At 41.7% G+C, this 19,394-nt stretch overlaps 1 protein-coding gene across 10 annotated transcripts in view; it reads left to right on the top strand.

The window, feature by feature from the left end:
- Eip74EF (Ecdysone-induced protein E74) overlaps window positions 1-19,394 on the top strand; it is a 187,810-nt gene that overhangs the window by 124,112 nt on the left and 44,304 nt on the right. The window contains exon 1 of one of the 10 annotated variants that reach the window (XM_089079950.1): window positions 3,887-5,558. The exons of the other annotated variants lie outside the window; for them this stretch is intronic. Within the exon in view, the coding sequence (XP_088936076.1) occupies window positions 5,225-5,558 (334 nt within the window). The 5' untranslated portion in view covers window positions 3,887-5,224. Of the gene's footprint in view, window positions 1-3,886; window positions 5,559-19,394 lie in introns of those variants that run through there. 10 annotated transcript variants of the gene reach the window in all.

Here is a 19,394-nt window from a genome sequence, read left to right as displayed (position 1 = left end):
AACATTAAATAATTTAATCACAAAGAAACTAACACGTATTCTCTCTCGCTCTCTCTCTCTCTCTCTCTCTCTCTCTCTCTCTCTCTCGTTCTTTGTTGATAATGTTATATAGAATTTACATTTAGTATGTAATAATTTATCTATATAAAATATATATTTATTGTATCATAACATGTACTTATTATTATTCAATTATATGTGATCTTTTAAGTCTTTTAGTCATTTAACGACTAAAAATGATAATTTTTGTGAAATTTGTGTGAAAAATGTCAACGTGCAATCTATGGTATGGTAGCAAACTTTTCTAGATTATATGCCAATTATGTTAAGTTAATTTTTAAAATCAATTTTTGATCCTTCATCCAATAATGCATAATACTTAATTTATTTGTAGTAACAGTGTGTGCGATTGAAATTGGATTTTTATTTAAGAAATTAATCGCTCTATTAACACTCTTTGTTGCCACGGATACTTATTCTTATCGATCACTTTCTCTGGGAGACAATCTAGTCCTTAAATCCTGATCGATTCATTATGAAGTAGTAAAAGATGTTTAAAGATGAAACGCAAATTTAGAAGTTATTTTGAATTGGGCAAAATTAATTATAATAAAAATATGGATATAAAAAAATAATGGCATTTGCCATTTTCTCTATTTGATTGATTATTTTCAAGATCTTTGTTTCAGTAATAATGTCATTAAATTAACAAAATTATTTCCAATTAGACTAATGCTGTTGATTCAACAGCATTTTTTTTCTTTTCTATTTTTTTTTCTTCTTTTTTCTTTTCTTCTTTTTTTTTCTTTTTTTTCTGAATGTACCAAAACATTATATTGATTATAATTTTATTCTTGATTGTCGTTCTTGATGTTCTTCGACACAGTTATTTAGATTATCGACTTTTCTCGAATATTAGACTCGTTTACTTTCATTTAATTGTCGAATACGATTTCATCTCTAATATTCAATCTCCGGTCCAGACATCTACGTTTCAATGTTTCATTCGTCCGCTCGCGCATTTTTCTTCTTTTTTTTTCCTGAAAGCAGGATTGTGATTTCGACGAGAACTTGTTTGGTTGTCGCGCGACGTCGGCATAGACGGCATCTCGACGGAGAGCAGCGTTCTTGTCAAGGAAATCCTTTTGAGAATGACGCGATGTGTTCTGGGAAGCGGCCGCTCGCCTCGTTGTCCTCTGGCTGTGCCCGCGGCGATGGAGCCTGACTTCGTCAGGCCAATAATTCGCGATCTATCGCGATCTATCGAACACCGACGCAGTAATATCGCGTTTGCTCCTCTTCGCTCGGTCGCCCGTTCGCTCGCTCGCTCGCTCGCTCGCTCGCTCGCTCGCTCGCTCACTCTAGGCCCGCCGGGTCCTTGTACATACGCACGCATGTGAGTGCACGAGGCCTTGGTGTCGTTGGCGAACGAGAGATGGTTGACCGATAAGAAGCCGCCGATAATCGGAACGATTTATATACTATCGTCGTCGCGTAAAAATTCGCTCCGCGGGAAATCGCGCGGCGGCCGGGAGAATGCCGCTGTATGCCGGGACGCTTTCGTATAATTATCGATCAAATCGAGAATCAATCGAGAATGAAAGATCTCCTTGTGAAAAGGCAAATTTAAAAATTTGACGAAGAAGAATTATCGTCCAAATGAACGAAGAGTGACATCGTGCGCAAAAATTCACGGGCTTCATTGGACATCGCGATTTCGAGTGGAATATGAATGAAGCGATATACATCGGCGAAGATATTCGCAGAGAGAAGCTATCCGGGACATTGGATTCTTTTTAATTAGACCTATCTCGGGTGGGTTAAAATTATTCCGCTCGCGATTGAACGAATTAAATTAATCGTGCCCCGCGCGGGGAAAGGATTATTTTCCGCAACGACTCGCGCCTACGCTCGGCCGCTTTTTTCGGCGAACGAAAGCGAGTTGGTAATCACGCCGATGACGTAGAGGCCGATCGATCGATCGATCGACCGGCCAGCGGCATTACGAAACATCACATCGCGTCGAAATTCGGCTCGCATATCTCCATTGCGTACGCGGCGCAGTTGCAGCACCTTGTGTTTACCGCGGCTGCGGCGCGGCGTGGCGTGGCATGGCGTGGCGCGGCGGCCGGATTGGAAGAGTTCCTTCTCCCGGCGACCTCGCCACGCACGTTCACCCATACCGCGGGGCGCACCGCTCTCGCATTCGCATTCCCGTGCTCTCCTCTTCCTACGACGGGCCCCGCTCTCCCGCGACAGGCGGAAACAATGTCAGGGGCTCGCGCGCGAGAGAGCCGGACTGTGCGGACTTTCTGCCTGTGCGACGCGACGTTCGCCGCTGGCGACAAGATGTTTCGCACGAAAATAGACCGCGCACAATTGTGTTTTACAATTGTGTTTGAATTTTTTTTTTCTCTCTATCTTGACATACATAGCTCACTGCAGAAAATAGGCTCTTCGACAAATTTTTGAGCTGGCTTTTCCTCAGCACTTTTAATTAGAGTATATTTTTATAATTTTCTAATTTTGAATATCTTGATAATTCCAAATTGTTCGATATTTCGGATGATATAATGTCTACTTCTATTCTATGTAGATTAATTTTAATTTCGGTTTAATTTACTTTTTATCTTTTTTTTTTCGCTTTTTTTTTAACGCTTAAAATTGGGAAAAAATACAAAATGTATTTTAAACTGAGATTACAGCTAATTTACATTAGTAGAAATGGACATTAATCTATCTTTTCAAAAAATCAGTGACTTACTGACATATTTCAAGATTTTATTACGCATATAAAAAAGATCACATTTCTATAATATTTAATTAAGCGCAATTATTATATGATTTACATGAATACCAACAATGTAATAGTTTATTCGAAAAAATATTGTAGGAATTTATTGTGAATAAAAATTATGAATAAAAATATTGTGAATAAAAATTTGACATATCTTTTGAAATTGTTGATTCTACATTTTTTCCATCATATTTTAATTTAAAAATAAAAATTTTCCCAACTCATGACAAGTATTTCAATATAAAATAATACATGTTTATGTATATATGTTTTTAATAATAGCCATGTTTGTTTGCATCACATGTATACGTATGTGTCGTATGATCTATTTTTTATATGCAAACGTTGTTGTTAATACATAGTCAACTACAATTCACCATTTTATTCCGATATTATTTTACGCCCCGAGTTTATCGCGTAGATCATAATAAGCGCTTCCGTTATTTGCCTCACTTGTTTTATTCGAGCTTATTTTGAGATCCAAAACTGCTCATATTTCCCGACGTCGACGATCGAAGGTTAATGTCACGCGAGGCGCACGGGTGCGTCAGCACCCAGGCCGAGTTTGTGCGTCCTATCCCAATAGACGGAAAAATAGCTTTCCCTCGCGATAGAAGAGCCGAAAAGGAGCGCGCGAGTGAACGCGTGACAGGAAAGAGAAAGAGAGAGAAAGAGAAGGGAGAGAGGAGAAGGAGAGAGGAAGATGGGGCATTTATTATTAGAGGCCGAGAGAGAGGGGGGAGAGAGAGAGAGAGAGAGAGAGAGAGAGAGAGAGAGAGAGAGAGAGAGAGAGAGAGAGAGAGAGAGAGAGAGAGAGAGAGAGAGAGAGAGAGAGAGAGAGAGAGAGAGAGAGAGAGAGAGAGCAAGTGGGAGTCCCGAGCCGCCGCCGTTGACGCCGTTGTGCAGGGAGGGCGTCACGGGATCCGACATTGCGGTAGGCTACGCATTCACGCATATCCCGCGCGATGCGTCGCCGCCGCCACCGCCGCCACCGCCGCAGCCGGCCGCATGTGTAATGGTAATCGCCGACGTATACATGCGACCGCCGCCGCGCCGCATCGCCGACTGGGGTCTCTTCTTGATGAGCGTCGGACGGGCGGGCCGAGCGTGTCCGAAGCCGAGCGGCGGAAAAGCCCGAGCGCCATACGGTACGGCGCGAGTGACGTGCGCGAGCGAGAGCCGCCGAGTCCAACAGTGGAGTGGAGTTGGAGTGTGAGAGTCTGGAGAGTGACTCTGGACTAGCGGGCTACCCCGGTTCCGAGTCAGTCAGTGTGCCACCGGCGACCGTAGCCACGGTGCAGGAGAACGCGGTTACGCTCCACAGCGGCAGGTCGATCTCCGCGGGTCCGCCGCATTTCTGGGATTTTTTTTTCCTCTCTACGTGTAGTCTTTTCCTCCTCCGGAGGACGACGATAACGGACACGACGGCGACGACGGCGATCGTCGGGGACAGAGTGATACCGCGTGGTATCTCGTTGTATACGCGGCGGCCAGTAGTAGTGAAAACGCCGCGCGTGATCGTGCCGATGACGAATTATCGCGGAACGAGTGGAACGATTTTGTCTCGCGCGCGACCGTGAAATCCGACGGCCTTTTTTTTTCCTCTCCGGGCGGTCGATCGTCCGGGTTGACATCGCTCCTCCGTCGGCTCGAACGTTTCGCGAGAGAGAGGTGAGAGTGCTCTGACAGCGAATGCGTTGAGTCATCGGAATCGTGAAGCGCGTATCTCGGCATCCCGGAAAAGACCGCGGAGTTTGGATCCCTCCGTTCCCCGCGTTTTCCTCGCGCGATCATACACCTTCAAGATACCGGGCGCCAGGTCCTCCTCGTGGGGAGCCTGCATAGTACTTTTTGGAGCGTGTGTTGGATATTAAAACTGATAAGATCGTACATTTGTTTTCACAGTGCTTTTTCCCTGTCGTTTACCTCGCTCTCTCTCCCGGCTTTTCTGTCTCGCTGTCGAGCGCGACAAAGATAATCCGGACGATAAGTACAAGCCGGAAGTGTAACGGACGAAACGCGAACTCCGCGCCGGTCGTTTTCCGGGAGTGGGAGGACAAGCACCTCCTTGAGAGAAGAAGGTCCGAGGTTCGTCTCAAACGCCGTCCGTGTGGGGGGGGAGGGGAGGAATCCCCGCGAAGTGCAATGTCGTAAAATCTGACGCGAGGGAAAAGTGCCACCGTTCGAGACACCGGAAAACGATAAGGAAACGCGGAATGTCGTACCCAGTGTCCTGGTAGTGCGAAGGTGGAGGTGGTGGAGGATCTGTCGAACGCCGAAGGGATTCGGATAGAAAGAGAGAGAGAGAGAGAGAGAGAGAGAGAGAGAGAGAGAGAGAGAGAGAGAGAGAAAGAGAGAGAGAGAAAAGAAGAAGAAACGGAAGAAGGAAGAAAAGAAAGAGAATCGGTTTTTTCGCGTTGCGGAATCATGCTCGAGGATCAGCCGCTGGATCTAAGCGTACGCGTCGGCGACTACGCGGAGCTCACCAGGGAAGACAAGGATGAGCAGGATCAGCGGGAGCGCAAGGATCTGCCCGTCGACGACTACGGGAACGAGGCGGCCGCGTTGAGGCTGCGGGGATGCTTCGCCACCGCGTCCGAGTATGGTCAAGACCGGGAGGATCGGACCTGCTCCGAGGACTCCGACGATTCCTGCTCCGACAACAATCAACAAACAAAGGACGGCGGTGGCGGTGGCACGAGGTCGCGGTCCAGGCCGCCCGGCACTAAGCCTTACAAGAAGAACCTCATGAGACGATACCGTGAGTCAATTATGATCTGAATTGGCCCAGACCTTGTCGATCTAGACTTTTATATTTCGTCGTTATTCAAAAATAGATTTCAAGATCCAAGGAATTCTGGATTTTGAATGTTATTTTAGGATTTGGTTTTTCTATCTTGGCTGTGATACTAATGTAGGGTGTTCTTCGGGGGGGAGAAAAAGGAACAAGAAAAAAAGAGAAAAGGCATTTCTCCTCGAATTCTGAAAATTCGAAATTTCGGATCTTAATGTTACGAATGTTACGAATTTTTCTGGTTCTTCTTACTCTAGGATACAAGATTCCGATCGAAAGTTCAGTTTGAACCTACTTTAGTTTCTACAATAAATTAGAGTAAAAGTTGAGGCTACTTATCCCTCTTACCGTTTACTATGATACTTTTTACATTTCTGATATGGCTAATTTCGTTATGCGTTAACTATGATATTCGTTGCCTATTTCGACCTATATCTAACGGAAACAATTTTCGCATGTTATCATATAAGAGCGACTCGTACGCAACTCGTGATTGTCCACGAGCAATGTGTCATTTCCGCGATAAGGTGGCTAATGTTACGGTGACTTGAAATAGGGTATCTTTTATTCATTCATTTGAAATTAGACCAAATTAAACGAGAAAACTAAACTCTTTTCGACAAATGACCATTTATTTATTCAAAGCGTTGACGTGTCTTGAAATGTTATTTCTCCCTATCCCACTCTCTGCCTTTTTTTTCTCGTATTTCCGGTAGCGAGCTTTTGATTGGCGTGGAAAGAATTTACTACTGTCGCTCGTACTTCATTAGCGGTCTTTCGATCGTCGTACTCGTACGAGCGTATGATCCGAGATGCGCACGCATTCGCCGGGCCAGTGCGTAATTTCGGCCGATAAAAATATTACGCAAGCTACTCCGTCGAAGGTCGTTCCGCGAAACGGCGGCGACGACGACGACGACGACAACGGTGGCGGCGGCGGCAGAATGGAGATATTCGTCGACCCGTTTCGCATAATCGGTTCCACAATCGTTATCACTTTCTGCGAGGCCCCCCTCTCTCTCTCTCTCTCTCTCTCTCTCTTTCCCCTCCCTTTTTTTATTTTCTCTTGCCTAATCAGATAATACTTCATGACCTGCCCCAACCCCAATGAAATTAAAGTCTCATGTATCGCTTATGTATAACTCATTTGGACTCATGATGAGTCTCCCTTTGAGATTTAGTCTTTCTCAGGTCATATGTTTTAACCAATTTAAAATAAAAATAAAACTCTTCAATCTGTTACCACATTTTTAGATATGTTATGTTTTCTTTAAACTTCTTATTACAACTGAAATTTGAAAAAAAATAATATTAGATATTGAATGTGATCGAAAAAACATTGTCTTTGTTTATTGTACATATTATCATTCGCTGTTTTGAGAAAAATTAATAATTGTGTTTTGGTTTCTACTGAAACTGGCATTAAATGATTAAATACTTATTAATTTCTATCATTTATATTATTTAAAACATTATTTATGTTCTTCCTTTCTAATTTCTTATATTAAACACTTTAAAAATAAAATGTATTTATTGGATTATAAAGATAAAATTTTGTTGCCTATTTATATCTATAAAATTTATACCTATAAAATACCTTATAAAATTTACTCTCTGAAAAATCTTATATTTTTAATTATTATTTTAATAATATTATTTAATAATATTATTTATAACTTAAAAGTCATTAATCCCATTTTTGTTAAAGAAAAATTAATTTTAAATTGCACAAATTATTTGCGAATATAAAATAAACTAATAACATTCTATAATACGAAGAATAATGAACATGTGATTGTATTGTAATGTATCATTACATTCTTCTTGTAACTATATAACATTGCAGAAATATATTTTTCAATCACATCTCTAATTTCTAATTACTTATATTTTACATCTATTATATTTTTCCATCCAAAATATTGATGCCTTATTCTTTTCTTTTTATATTGTATTCTCGTCACAATAAACTCTTCCTTAAAAGATACATCATATACAAAGAAAATCTCTATTTTACAAGATGATGAAGTATTCTGTTCTTTCTTGAAAAATTTGCAAAATTCATTTTCCAGAATGTTAAGCATTTGAACATTATATTTGAATGTTTCTTAATGATCACTCTTTTTTCGATCGACAGGGTTTCTGACCTGTTATATTTGACCTGTTATATTATGTTATTTTATTTGTATTTTACAAAAAAGTAGATGCAATGATCAAGTTTGAGAAAATAGCAGATGGAAAGGAGTCATAGTACTTTATTGTACTATGCTTGTTTTAGAAAAAAAAACAGTCATTTGTTCAGATAAATTGTGATTGTCATACATAATTGGTTTATTAAAAATTTTATAAAAAATTATTGTGTTCTTTTTATAAAAATAAATATTTACGTAAAGTTCCCTGCAATGATTCAAATTTTTTATTATGTTATAACAGCATACGTATAAAAAATACTTTTAAATTGTGATATTTTTGTGATATCACTACATAAAGCATTTTTTTAAATAGATATTACTAATTTTATTTATATTTCTATTTCGCTTCCTATATTGTGACTGCCATCTGAGTAGGTAAAGTTACGGTTAAACTTATGTAGAACGGTTTATTTAGGTAAATTATCCGTTTCCGAAAGTTGACGCTGTCTTTTGTTCTATTCTTTTGCTTTTTGGAGAAAAAAACTTTTATAGAGAAAATATTGTATAGATAACTCTTAACCCTTTTCCTGCGTATGAGACATCTAACGAAAGTAAAAGTATGAAACTATTCAACAGTCAAGTCTTTTTCTTATTATTGTACTGAAATATTTATTGATGACTTGTCTGTCTTTCCTTGGTATTTTTCTTTCTTCACATAGATATTGAAGGTCATTTCAAAATTTTTACTAGTCAAGTTGACTAGTTAACTTCAGCGAATTATAAATTCATATTTCATCATTCGGATAATACTTGTCACAATAATTATTATCCTTACTTTCTATTAATTTACATTTTGACGTTTTCCTTAATTTACTTTTAATGCTAGCCCGAGGACATTTAACAAACATGTAAAGAAAAAGCATAATGAAGTGAAACAGGGAGGGAGTGAAAAATGAAGCTCTCGGGCGGCGCACATATTTGAAATCGTCTAATTGGATATATGCAGCGTTCTTTGTAATTTTGACCTTCAGAGAGAGAGAGAGAGAGAGAGAGAGAGAGAGAGAGAGAGAGAGAGAGAGAGAGAGAATGCAGAAGAGCGGATTAATCTCACGTTAGTCGAGGTCGTCTCGGCAGTTTCCGCGAAAGTCATCGCGCATTTCCTGCTCCGGTTAGCAGGGCTCGGTCAACAGTCGTCACCCCTCGATTCGCCGTAATGCCGAAATGTAACACGCTATCAGATAAAATTCGTTATCGCGCGTAAGAAGTGTGCCAGCGCGTAGCGAAAAAGAAAGCGCGCACGGGAGTGGGGGTGGGGTGGGGGAGACGGGGAAGGACGGCAGAAATTATTTTATCGTGCCTGAGCGCGGGGTACTCGAGCGATAAGTCGGCCGCGTAATCAGATAAAGTGAAATTACGGATTGCCGCCCGGCGCGAGTTACGAAAGTGCTCGGCATAATAACAGCGACGCGAGATTTCAGACGGTTAAGGTAGTGTGGCGTTTATTAGCTCAAGTTCGCCCGTGTTGTATTTTGAAACGAAGCTCCGATGTTTACTGGATATTTTATCTTTCTTTTTATTTTTCTCTAATTATCCTTTTTTTCACGCAGCCAATTTCCTCGTTACTCAGACTGTTAAGACATATAGTATAATATTATTTGTGATATAATATGTTATGAATCGAAAGAACGTTACGAATGATGTACGTCACGTGTTAAGTTTATATAAGAGTTATAACGTTAATAAGAGTTATATTAAAAAAAAAAATTGTCGGATTATCTTTAAACTTATCTTTAAATTTTCCTTGAAGTTAATTTAAAAAATATAATGATTTATGCTCGCTGCTACCGTTTTGTATTTTTTTGATGTAACGTATTATGAATATGGATACGTACATATGGAGAGTATCACGTTTCTGTATTATCTTAGTGTATTGATTAGTTTTTTTTTTTATATACTTTGTAGAAAAAAAATGCCACCGGCGATCTGACATAGTCGCGGAATCGATTATCGTGTTATTAAGACATACGATCAGAATCGCGGACGGAATAGTCTCGGCGCGAAGAATTCGATAGAAGACAGAGAAGGATAAGACGCGTAACAGCAAGTGAAGAGGAGGGTAAGGGGGGAGATAGAGGGCAGAAGAGGAAAAGATAATTTCAGCCTTTAAATCACTCGAAGCGAATTCGAGTCAGCCATTCTTCTCTTCTCCTCGCGCTTCTCTTCCCTCGCGTCACCTCCCTCTCTCTCTCTCTCTCTCTCTCTCTCTCTCTCTCTCTCTCTCTGTCTCTCTCTTTCTCTTGGTGTTCTCGCGAGAGCATGCGGAGAGAAAGACGGATTACTTCCGGCTGCGCTCCTCTCTCGGAACGTACAAGCTGCGAGCGGCTCGGCGAGTTAATCAGGAAATGAAGACGCTTCGATCGCCTCTCGGGGGAAAAGCAGCGTCTGTCGTACCGTAGGGTTAATCAGTGACTGCACGGGGTTTAGCTCCATCTTTTTCTCTCTCATCCCCCTTTTCCTCTTAGCGGACCACGGCAGGAGGAAAAAAAAAAGAAAACGAGTCCGGACACGCCCTGAAGATCGCCGGATGATGTCGTTAACCTGATACAGTCTTGAGAATGTTCTGATGATAGACGTCGTTCATTTGTCGCCTCATTTTGTAAAATGTGATGGGACCTCTTTTTTTTCCTAACATAATTAACGCGCGGCCCTTCGGATAGCCCAGATTTTTTGCTTCTTCAATCTCACCTGTGGCTACCCCATATTATGATTTGTTTTAAACAGTTTGTATAAAAATAATTACATAAGTGTGTAATATCGATACATAAATATAATTTACTCGAATATGAAGTATGAAACTGACGCTATCATAATTGTTTATAAAATATCGTTAAATGCCGCGGTTACATCCAATACTCGGATATATTATTGTTGGAGAACATCCGCGCCGCTCGCTACCGGCGATGGCGGAGAAAACAGAATGGCCGTCGGCGCTTGTATTTAAATAGCTAATGGTTCGAGGAAGCGCGCGAGCTCATTGTGATTCAGGATATTGGCCCGCCAAGGAAGGAAGGACTCGCTTCCTGTCTGCGCGCACCCTCCTGCGTACACCGCAGCTTGCTCGCTCGCTCGTCGACTCGGTCTTTCTTTATCTTTTTTATCTGTCCGCTCTACGAATTCCAGACGGTTGCGTCTTGTTCATGCGTCACATTGCTAAAGAGAATATGATTTCTCTCCTCAGGTGAATCGATTCATTGTTAAATTTGACATAATTAAGGAGTTTGAAGTGTCGTTCCACTATTGTTTCTAGAAAAGATAAGTGTGTCCTATATTCAATGTATTGCGAGATTTTTCCTGGTCTTTGCCGCGGAATAGCATTATTTTTATTGGCAAAATGCGACTTCTAGAGTTAAAAATTTAATATTGGTTCGGCACGAATTGTATCTCTAAATTTATCACTTGGTCGATACTTAATATTTTAATTGGATTAAGTAGCGTTGAATATAAAAGAGTTGTTCAGGATACTTGTTAAAAGATGTACGCGAATTCTAAGATTAGTCTAACGATAACGTAAGGTACGAACAACAAGATTGAGATTTGAAAGTCAATGGCTGTGATTTGCGGGATGAAAGTTGGCAGCGTAAAACGAGGAGCTGCGAGGCGAACGTGGAAAGTTGAAAATTGAAAGTTGAGGATTTATAATTGCACGATTTGCGAAACTGCAACATTGGACACTTGATAAAGATTATCTATTAATTAAAATTCGCGCATAGATATTCATATCTGATCGGTCATTGACGATCATTCATGTCTAGATGACGGTGATCAAGCAGCTTAATTCGATAAAACCGTCATACGATCTTTATATAAGAAATAATACATCGCTCTTGAGTCATATAGCGAGAGCGAGAGAGTGCGGTCAAGAGGGTGTCAATATCGGGGGCGCCGCGTGAGTCTCAGGTGCGCGCGACCGATTTAAAATTATCCCCGAATGCGTTCGCGAAACTGACCTACATCCGGACCCTCCCGCGGCCGCTCTTTGCACGCTTAATTTCTCTCGCGCCGCCCTCGTTCGCGACGAAGAAGAGGAGGAGCTTACCCTCCGAACTTTCTCTCTCTTTCTCTTTTTTTTTTTTTTTGTCACCGGACGTCATCGCGCGCGCGTTTTCTTTGCTCACCGAAAAAGCTCGCCGACTCCCGTGATTCTCCGCGACCGCTTTTTCTCGACAGAGTCCAGCTCTCCCCGCCCGCGTCTCTCCGTTTCTACCCTTTTTTTATTCCTCTTCAACCCACCTCGGCACCCACCATGTCGTCTTTCCAGTCTCCGCGAAGACTCCTTTTTTTTTATAGTCTCCAAGGGAAAGGCAATGTCGACCGCTTCGACGCCTCTTTTTCTCTCCTCCTTGAAACCAAGAACTTCTTCCTGCGTCTTTGACCAAGAAGAGGGACGATGATCACCCTCGCTCGCCCTTTTCTCGGTCCACCCTTTTACCCCGGTCTCACACCTCACGAATTTCCGCTTCGTCCGGCCGGGATCGATTTCCCGCGGCATTTTCCACGCCGATCGGCCCGGAAGAGAGTGTGCCCACGAGAATAGGAGCGGCGGGTGTCGGAGATGGAGGGAGTCGTCAGGATCGGGGAGCGCGGAGAGGGCGGCAGGGTGACGAGCGCGCGCGGAGCAAGGCGCGGAGGGGGTGAAGGACGACGTGCTGTAGGCGGTCGCAATAGGAAAACTGGGGTAGACTGTCCTTGCGCTCTTCGGGAGGGGGGAGGGTGGTTATTGGAACGTTGGCACGGCGACGCTTACCTTCGTCTACCGGGTGTCCCGCTTATGACACCGTGTCGCGATCTTGGCACTCGCGATCAGCCACGAAAACGCTATCAGTCCACGGAGGAAAAAAAGATTAGTGACGATAACACGTTTTTCATATCCCCGGAGACTTTACTCGAAAATAAACGTACTCTGATAGTTCGAGTATTATAAAGTTTCAACATCAAAATTAAATTTGATTTCTCGAGTACGTGGGCAATCTCTGAGATAAACGTGTAAACATGATGTATCTTGTGAGCGACAACGTTTTCCAGAATAATTAAATTTTCTGCTGTTTATCTCTTGTTTCGAGTTTGGAGCGACTTTAAATCAAATACCGAAATAAATTCGTGCATTTAAGGAGATTAAGATTCAACAGTTTAGCGTTCAAGAGATTTATAGTTAAATTTCAAGAGTTCACGGAGCTTTCGATTTCCACCCTTCCTCTGAACCCTCTTGAAGAAACAAGGGGAATGTTGAAACGTAAACTTTATGTTTGTACCACGAGAAACGAGACGCGCGTTTACCAAACGTTTCGACCGAGCGGAACTCTCTTTACGCTTCTCGAATCATTGAAATTCGATACTCGCGCGGAGGAAGCCATAAAAACGTTTTGGGAACGTGGGATATTCAGAATATGCCGAGTGTACATATAAATCGAATGTTCCAAGCATTGCATATCTCACAGCAGCGCCTTATTAATTTAATTTCATATTCCTTTCAATCTGAATTATTACAGAAAAGGTCGAGGTCTCAAATTAAATTGCCGTGAAAATATAGATCTTTTAAGATCATCTAACACATATATTTGTTGCATTTTCTTAAAACTAAATCTATTATCTTTCCAAGTTTTCGAAGAATATTAAGATTGTAATTAGAGATGCGCAAGAAAAGACATTTGATTGTATGTCCGTTAAGAAAAAAAAAAAAATCGCACATTTTGATAGTTGTCTATAAATCGTAATATTATCATATGCGGAGTGTATTTAATGTCGTCAGTCGCAAGTCGAAAGAACCGGAAGAGCCGAGAAGATTCGCACATTTTGATCCGAGAAACGAATATACTACTCCCCTGCACAAGACCCATTCGTTATGTGACTAGTCCTCTTTGACGCAGAATGCACGATTTGCATCATGTACGATACCACGATACCACGATGGTGCATCGACATCACGTGACGCGGCGATAATAATTGCAAAGGCACGAATGCTTCATCTTGGCGGTTTTTACCTGAGCGCAATATCCTGTTTCATCGGTCACTCGAATCGCGAGGTGAACGTTCGACGATCGCGTCGATCGATCGATCGACGAAGATATTGCGAGCCCGTAGGATATCTCTCTCATATCGGCCGCGCGCGTTCGCGAATCGATCTTGACCGATCAGACACCCCGTAGATCGATCGTTTTTGCCGTGTACGCGAAGCGGTTAATTAACAGTCCCTATCGGCGCTATCTTCGCTTGGAAGGGACACCCTGTAGAGCGATCGATATCTCCCACAAGCGGCGCATTAATTACCAACTAGTGGCTGCAATCACGAGTGGAAAATAATCAGCCGACGGACGCGCAATTAATTTTCAGCGCGCATCAAATTTTACATGTCGACTGATCGATAGGGAAATAATAACGCGCCGAGATAAAACGGACGGAACGACCGATTCCGAACAGGTTGTTCGGAATTCGCGCTTTTGTTTTTCACAAACTCTGTTCCGATGAGCACGCCGCGGGCGCAAATTCGTTATGGAAGGACTTTTTTTTAGCGAATCAGCGCTGGAAAATTACAAGTGGCAATTTATTGGACCTGGTGATTTTGTGTGTGTTTTGCAAAATAAGATTTCACGAATCGATGAGCCGACAGAAAATACAATGTTGGAAAATTTTCCCCGCTAACGAGAGCTCCGCGTTGCAGGGAAAATCTATTTTTCACGAAGCTGTCATATATTTTTCGCAACCGCCAATTTATTACTACGAGAGTTTTTTTTAAATAATTACAGCCGTTAAAGTTAAAAGTTTCCTCGCGAAATATGGATATTTCGGAAATATTATGTAATGCTCTTTTTATTTTCTTTCCTTCACAAGTCTGTATATATTATATGATATCATAAATTTATAAATTTAAGCTTTATTTTCTCCATTTTTTTTTTATTCAAAATAACACATCGAAATATCGCCCTTGTGATAAAAATATCGCTCAGTTTATATTTTTCACCGGAATTAAGGTCCACGAATCGTGGATCGACATTAAAAGAGGAACGATGAGGATTTGGTCGATGACGATGATGATGATGAATTCTTTCGACACCCGTTAGACCACGCAGCGTGGCATCGAGAGACGAGGACTGAGTATGTGTGTCGTAGGTACGCGAACGGTGCATAGAGGAAGAGCAGCGCGCGTCGCTGAATGCACCAGCCCTGACCTACATAGTAGAGCGTGTTGTGGGCTAGGCGAGAGCCTACGCTAGAGCCGCCTAGACTATTATAGCAACGAGGCGTAGGGTGTAGTTCTTCTCCTTTTCTTTTTCCCCTCCTCTCTCTCTCTCTCTCTCTCTCTCTCTCTCTCTCCCTCTCTCTCTCTCCCCTGAGAAGCGCCTGAAACCGGGGAAACCGTGTAATCTTGCCCGCGCTTTTTGTTCGATTTCTGTGGAACCCGACGGAAGGGGGTGTAAAAAGGATGCATTTCGTTCCCGGATGCACGTTGCAGCTTTGAGGCGAGGAAAGGCGAGTTTTGGTTGCGTTATTATAAACAACTAAATGGAGAGAATAAAGATGTATATTAATTATGAAAATATTGAAAATATCTTCTTCTTCTTCAGTCTCCGTGTCTCCAGAAGGGGTAAATATGAAGAATAAGCGAATTCAGATCTGTAAGCTTCTACAATTCTGTTAGATTCTACAATGTAATAATAATAATAATAATAATAATAATAATAATAATAATAATAATAATAATAATAATAATAGTAAAACCGTATAGCGGAGACACATTGAGACGAGCAACAGGCTTGTTCTGTTTATGAAAAATGACAAATGGAACTCTGCCACTACTTGGAAGCGGTTTTATGACGGCTATTATAATTTTATCACAGAAGAGTACATATGTCTAACCATGGCCCACTGTCATAATTGCTCCCGACGTTCGCGACCGACCCTCTCTCATTCCGTATTCACGCGCGCGCGATGGACAGTTTGACGAGCGAAAAAAAAAAAGAGAGATCTAACGGCCGATGATACCACGACGAGCTCGTGCCCGCGTTATTATATCATCGCGTAGAGGCCGACGGCGGTGCTGCGGCACGATTAACATTATGTAATACTCGCGTTTTATACGGAGCGGCTGTTACGCGTGGTTCGCGTTGCACAATGTAGCACGGCGGTACTCCTCGGGCGCTTCGAAAATGGGTGTCTATTTTCCAATCGAAGCGACGACAATCCCGGACATTCGAGTTCTCCACCGAAAGAGAAAAACGACACCGCGCCGTCATCGCGTTGTTGCCGTCGTCGTCATCGGCATCACCGTCGTCGTCGTGATTGTCATCGTGATCGTCGTTCCCGGCGCCTGTCCTTGACATCCTTCTGCATCCCTCCTCCGCTCGTCTCTCCGGTAATCCTCGTTTGCGCGCGAATTAACGGGCCGGTAATTCACGAACTGGCCAGTGACCTTTACGGCGAATTGTGGCAATTCTCGTTCTCGAATGGGCGAGACCAGCGAGGGAGTCGCGGGCTGTCCCGTGAGAGAGAAACACGGTGGAAAAAGAAAGTTCACCAAATACCGATATGGCCTAACGCACACGGAGGTCCGGCTTGCGCAATTGAGAAATTAGATTCCTACGTTGTTGCCTTACGTAATGAGTCCTTTGCGAGAAACAACTGGAGTCGCGACGTTGTGTTTGCGCACCGCCTTCGGTTCGGTTAATTAAATCTGCCGATCAAATGAAACTTCTCCGAGACTTCTCGTAAGAAGAGAAAACGATTCTGATAACGATGCTCGCACGTAACCTTTAACCCTTTCCGAACAGATATTATTTCGTCTTGCATAAGCAACTACTTTTCATTAAAATTACTACCTTACAGCAAATAAGCGCGGATATTATATATATAATTAAACTTTATCGCATACATTTATTCAGTTCGAAAACGAAGATATTATTTTTCTTTTACATCATTTTTCAATCATTAAAAAGGTTATGTGTGATAATATTTTTTTATTTTTAACTTTGAGAAAAACAAATTAGTATATAACTTTAAACGTGGTAAACATATTAAGTACATTTAATTATAAATATGTCTAGAATATGACAAGAATATATAGACTAAAATATTTCACTATTTATATTTAACGAAGAGAAAAAGCTGAGAAACTTTTTAAACAATAAGTAAACAGTGTACTAAATATTTTGTATTTTATTTTCGAGATAACAATAGAAGAGATCACTGTAAAATTTTAGTGTTTTCTTAACCATTAAACAATTCTAGTTGTCAATTTGTGTCATAAACTTGCATGACTTTAATCGTAGAGAAAGTTTTACATCGAAAGGGTTACGTGTTGAAAAAAAGTTCTCATTCTGAAAGAAAATTGTGTCAGAAGATAGTTCCTTTTTTTTTTTTATTTTTTTTTTTTTTATTTTTTATTTAATAATGGAGGAAAAGTGAGAGTCGATATTTTCATCGACACAATGGATGAAAGTAGCCACAGGATGAGATAGTTTAAGGACCGTGCCCTTTTTGCCCTTTTACCTGCTCATCGGAATGTAGCCCATGATGCTGCCAGGAGGTACCGTTAAAGTGAGGCATCAGATCCTGCGGGAATGGGTAACCCAGTTTCTCGCAATCCATACGCGCTTAACGGTACGTCTCGGCGCACTCCGGACCCCGATTTTACGCTCTAATGAGGAGAGAAGGGTTGCCCACCCCCGTGAGAAAGAATTCACTCGACCGTTGTGAATCCCTTTAAAACGTATGCCTGTTCCGATACCTTTCCTCTCGTTCTTTCCCTCGCTTTCGCGCCCCGTGCGGCCCATCCCTTCACCCTCACATTCTTCTCCGAGCCTTTCATTTCCTCTACGCAAGACACGATGCGGTAACATGGGTTTCATTGAAAATGAGTGGATCTTTTTCTCGAATTTATCCAATAATGTCCAACGTCGGGGATTGGCAATTCCTTTCACCAGTATTTCAAACCTGTAACATTCATTTATTTCAGACGAGTTGAAGAAAAAAATTGCGATATTATTTTTAATGTTGCGTATTAATTGACATGAGTCAACCAAATGTACAAGCTCATGTCCTTTTAGGTACACAATATATTTTTTATATAAGGTTACTTTTTATCGATCTTCGTGAAATTAAATAGCAGGCAAACTTGAGACCGTTACAAAGAAAAATAAGACGCCTTACGCGAAAGTTATGTTGACATGCAGAAAAGTTAAAAGTGCTCCTACATTTCTACTTCCAGTTTCACTTTGCATATATTTTTTTCCGTTCTTCCGTGTGCCCGCCTCTGTTACGGAAGAGCAATTTATTATATTCCATTTATTATTCCTGTCCCTTTCCGTGCATCAGTTTCTTTTTTCACCCGTCGAAGGAAATGGGCGTACGTACTTTGTTCGGCTATATACGTCCGTTTTTCGTGTGTAGAGAATTCTTTAGGACAATGGAAAATGCTCGCTCTTCGGTGAGAGCAGCTATTCGGTTACGAAAATAGGTCATTGGTCCCGGTGTGCCGTCATTTCTTCCTTGAATGTGGAAGGATAGCGCTACGATTGGAGACCGTTGGATTGGTGACAATTCGAAAATAAGTTGCGGTTCGTCCATTAGGACCTTTTTTTAGAAAACTTTATGACACTTTCTCGTATCTTCTTGTTGCGAAAAAGAACCGCTGAAATGGACAAAAGCTTCACACAGAGAAGAATTTGTATTTCTCTTATTACTACTAATCTTGCTATGTGAATGTCTCTAATAATAATGATATAATTTGTAAAAGAAATTTCCGGTAAATATAAGATAGATGTAGCTTGCGCTTATTTCTCTTAAACAAATATGCAACACGGCGCCATGCGAAACAATGTAAACGAAATTAATTAATTAATTGCAAGAAGGTACGAATTATGTGCAACGTGGATCCGTGCCATAATGTAAACGACGTTTGTTACCGAAGATAATGGAAAATGAATTAATCAGAAGGAGGTAAATTAAACGATGCGAGGAAGTTAATTCAAAATTTAAATGCAATCGGCAATTTAAGTGAGGGTAGAAAATAAGGGAAGGACGGAAAGAGAGAAAAGAGTTGTAATCTGTTAATTCTCCATGCGCGCGAGAACCAGGTTTCTTTCGCGCGAAACATCCATACATCGTGTGCAATCACACACACACACACACACACACACACACACACACACAAAACGTAAACGCACGCATGCTCGGAGGCACTCTCGATTTCGTCGGAGATGGACGAAGTGGGTCGCTCACACAGCGCGGCTTGTCGTTTCCGCTATCGAAACTTCCGGCTTTGGCAATCCGTTAATGTGAGAGACGCTAGCGAGCGCCGCTATAATGGTTTCTTTATGTCGGCGATTTGTGCCAGCGTGTCAGGCAGCGAATTAATGCCGTTAATTAGCGGCAGACTTATCGATCGGCCAATTCGCTATTGTTTATTTTATCGTATTGATGCGTCAAAATGCCGTCATTCGGTAATTACTGCCATTGTGCGGCTATATATTTCCCGTTTCGCCCAGGAGCTCTCTTCCTGTTAGCTATTTGCATTTCGAGATTAATTAGAGCAAAATGAGAAATGCTTATCACCATGCGCGCTCTCTGTCTTTCTCTTTTTCTCTCTCACACATCTCTCTCTTACATCATATATCATATC

Source organism: Pogonomyrmex barbatus, unplaced genomic scaffold, assembly GCF_055798465.1.
Source record: "Pogonomyrmex barbatus isolate J1 unplaced genomic scaffold, ASM5579846v1 scaffold3, whole genome shotgun sequence".
NCBI classification, from domain to species: Eukaryota; Metazoa; Arthropoda; class Insecta; order Hymenoptera; family Formicidae; genus Pogonomyrmex; species Pogonomyrmex barbatus.
This window is presented reverse-complemented; position numbering and strand designations above follow the sequence as displayed.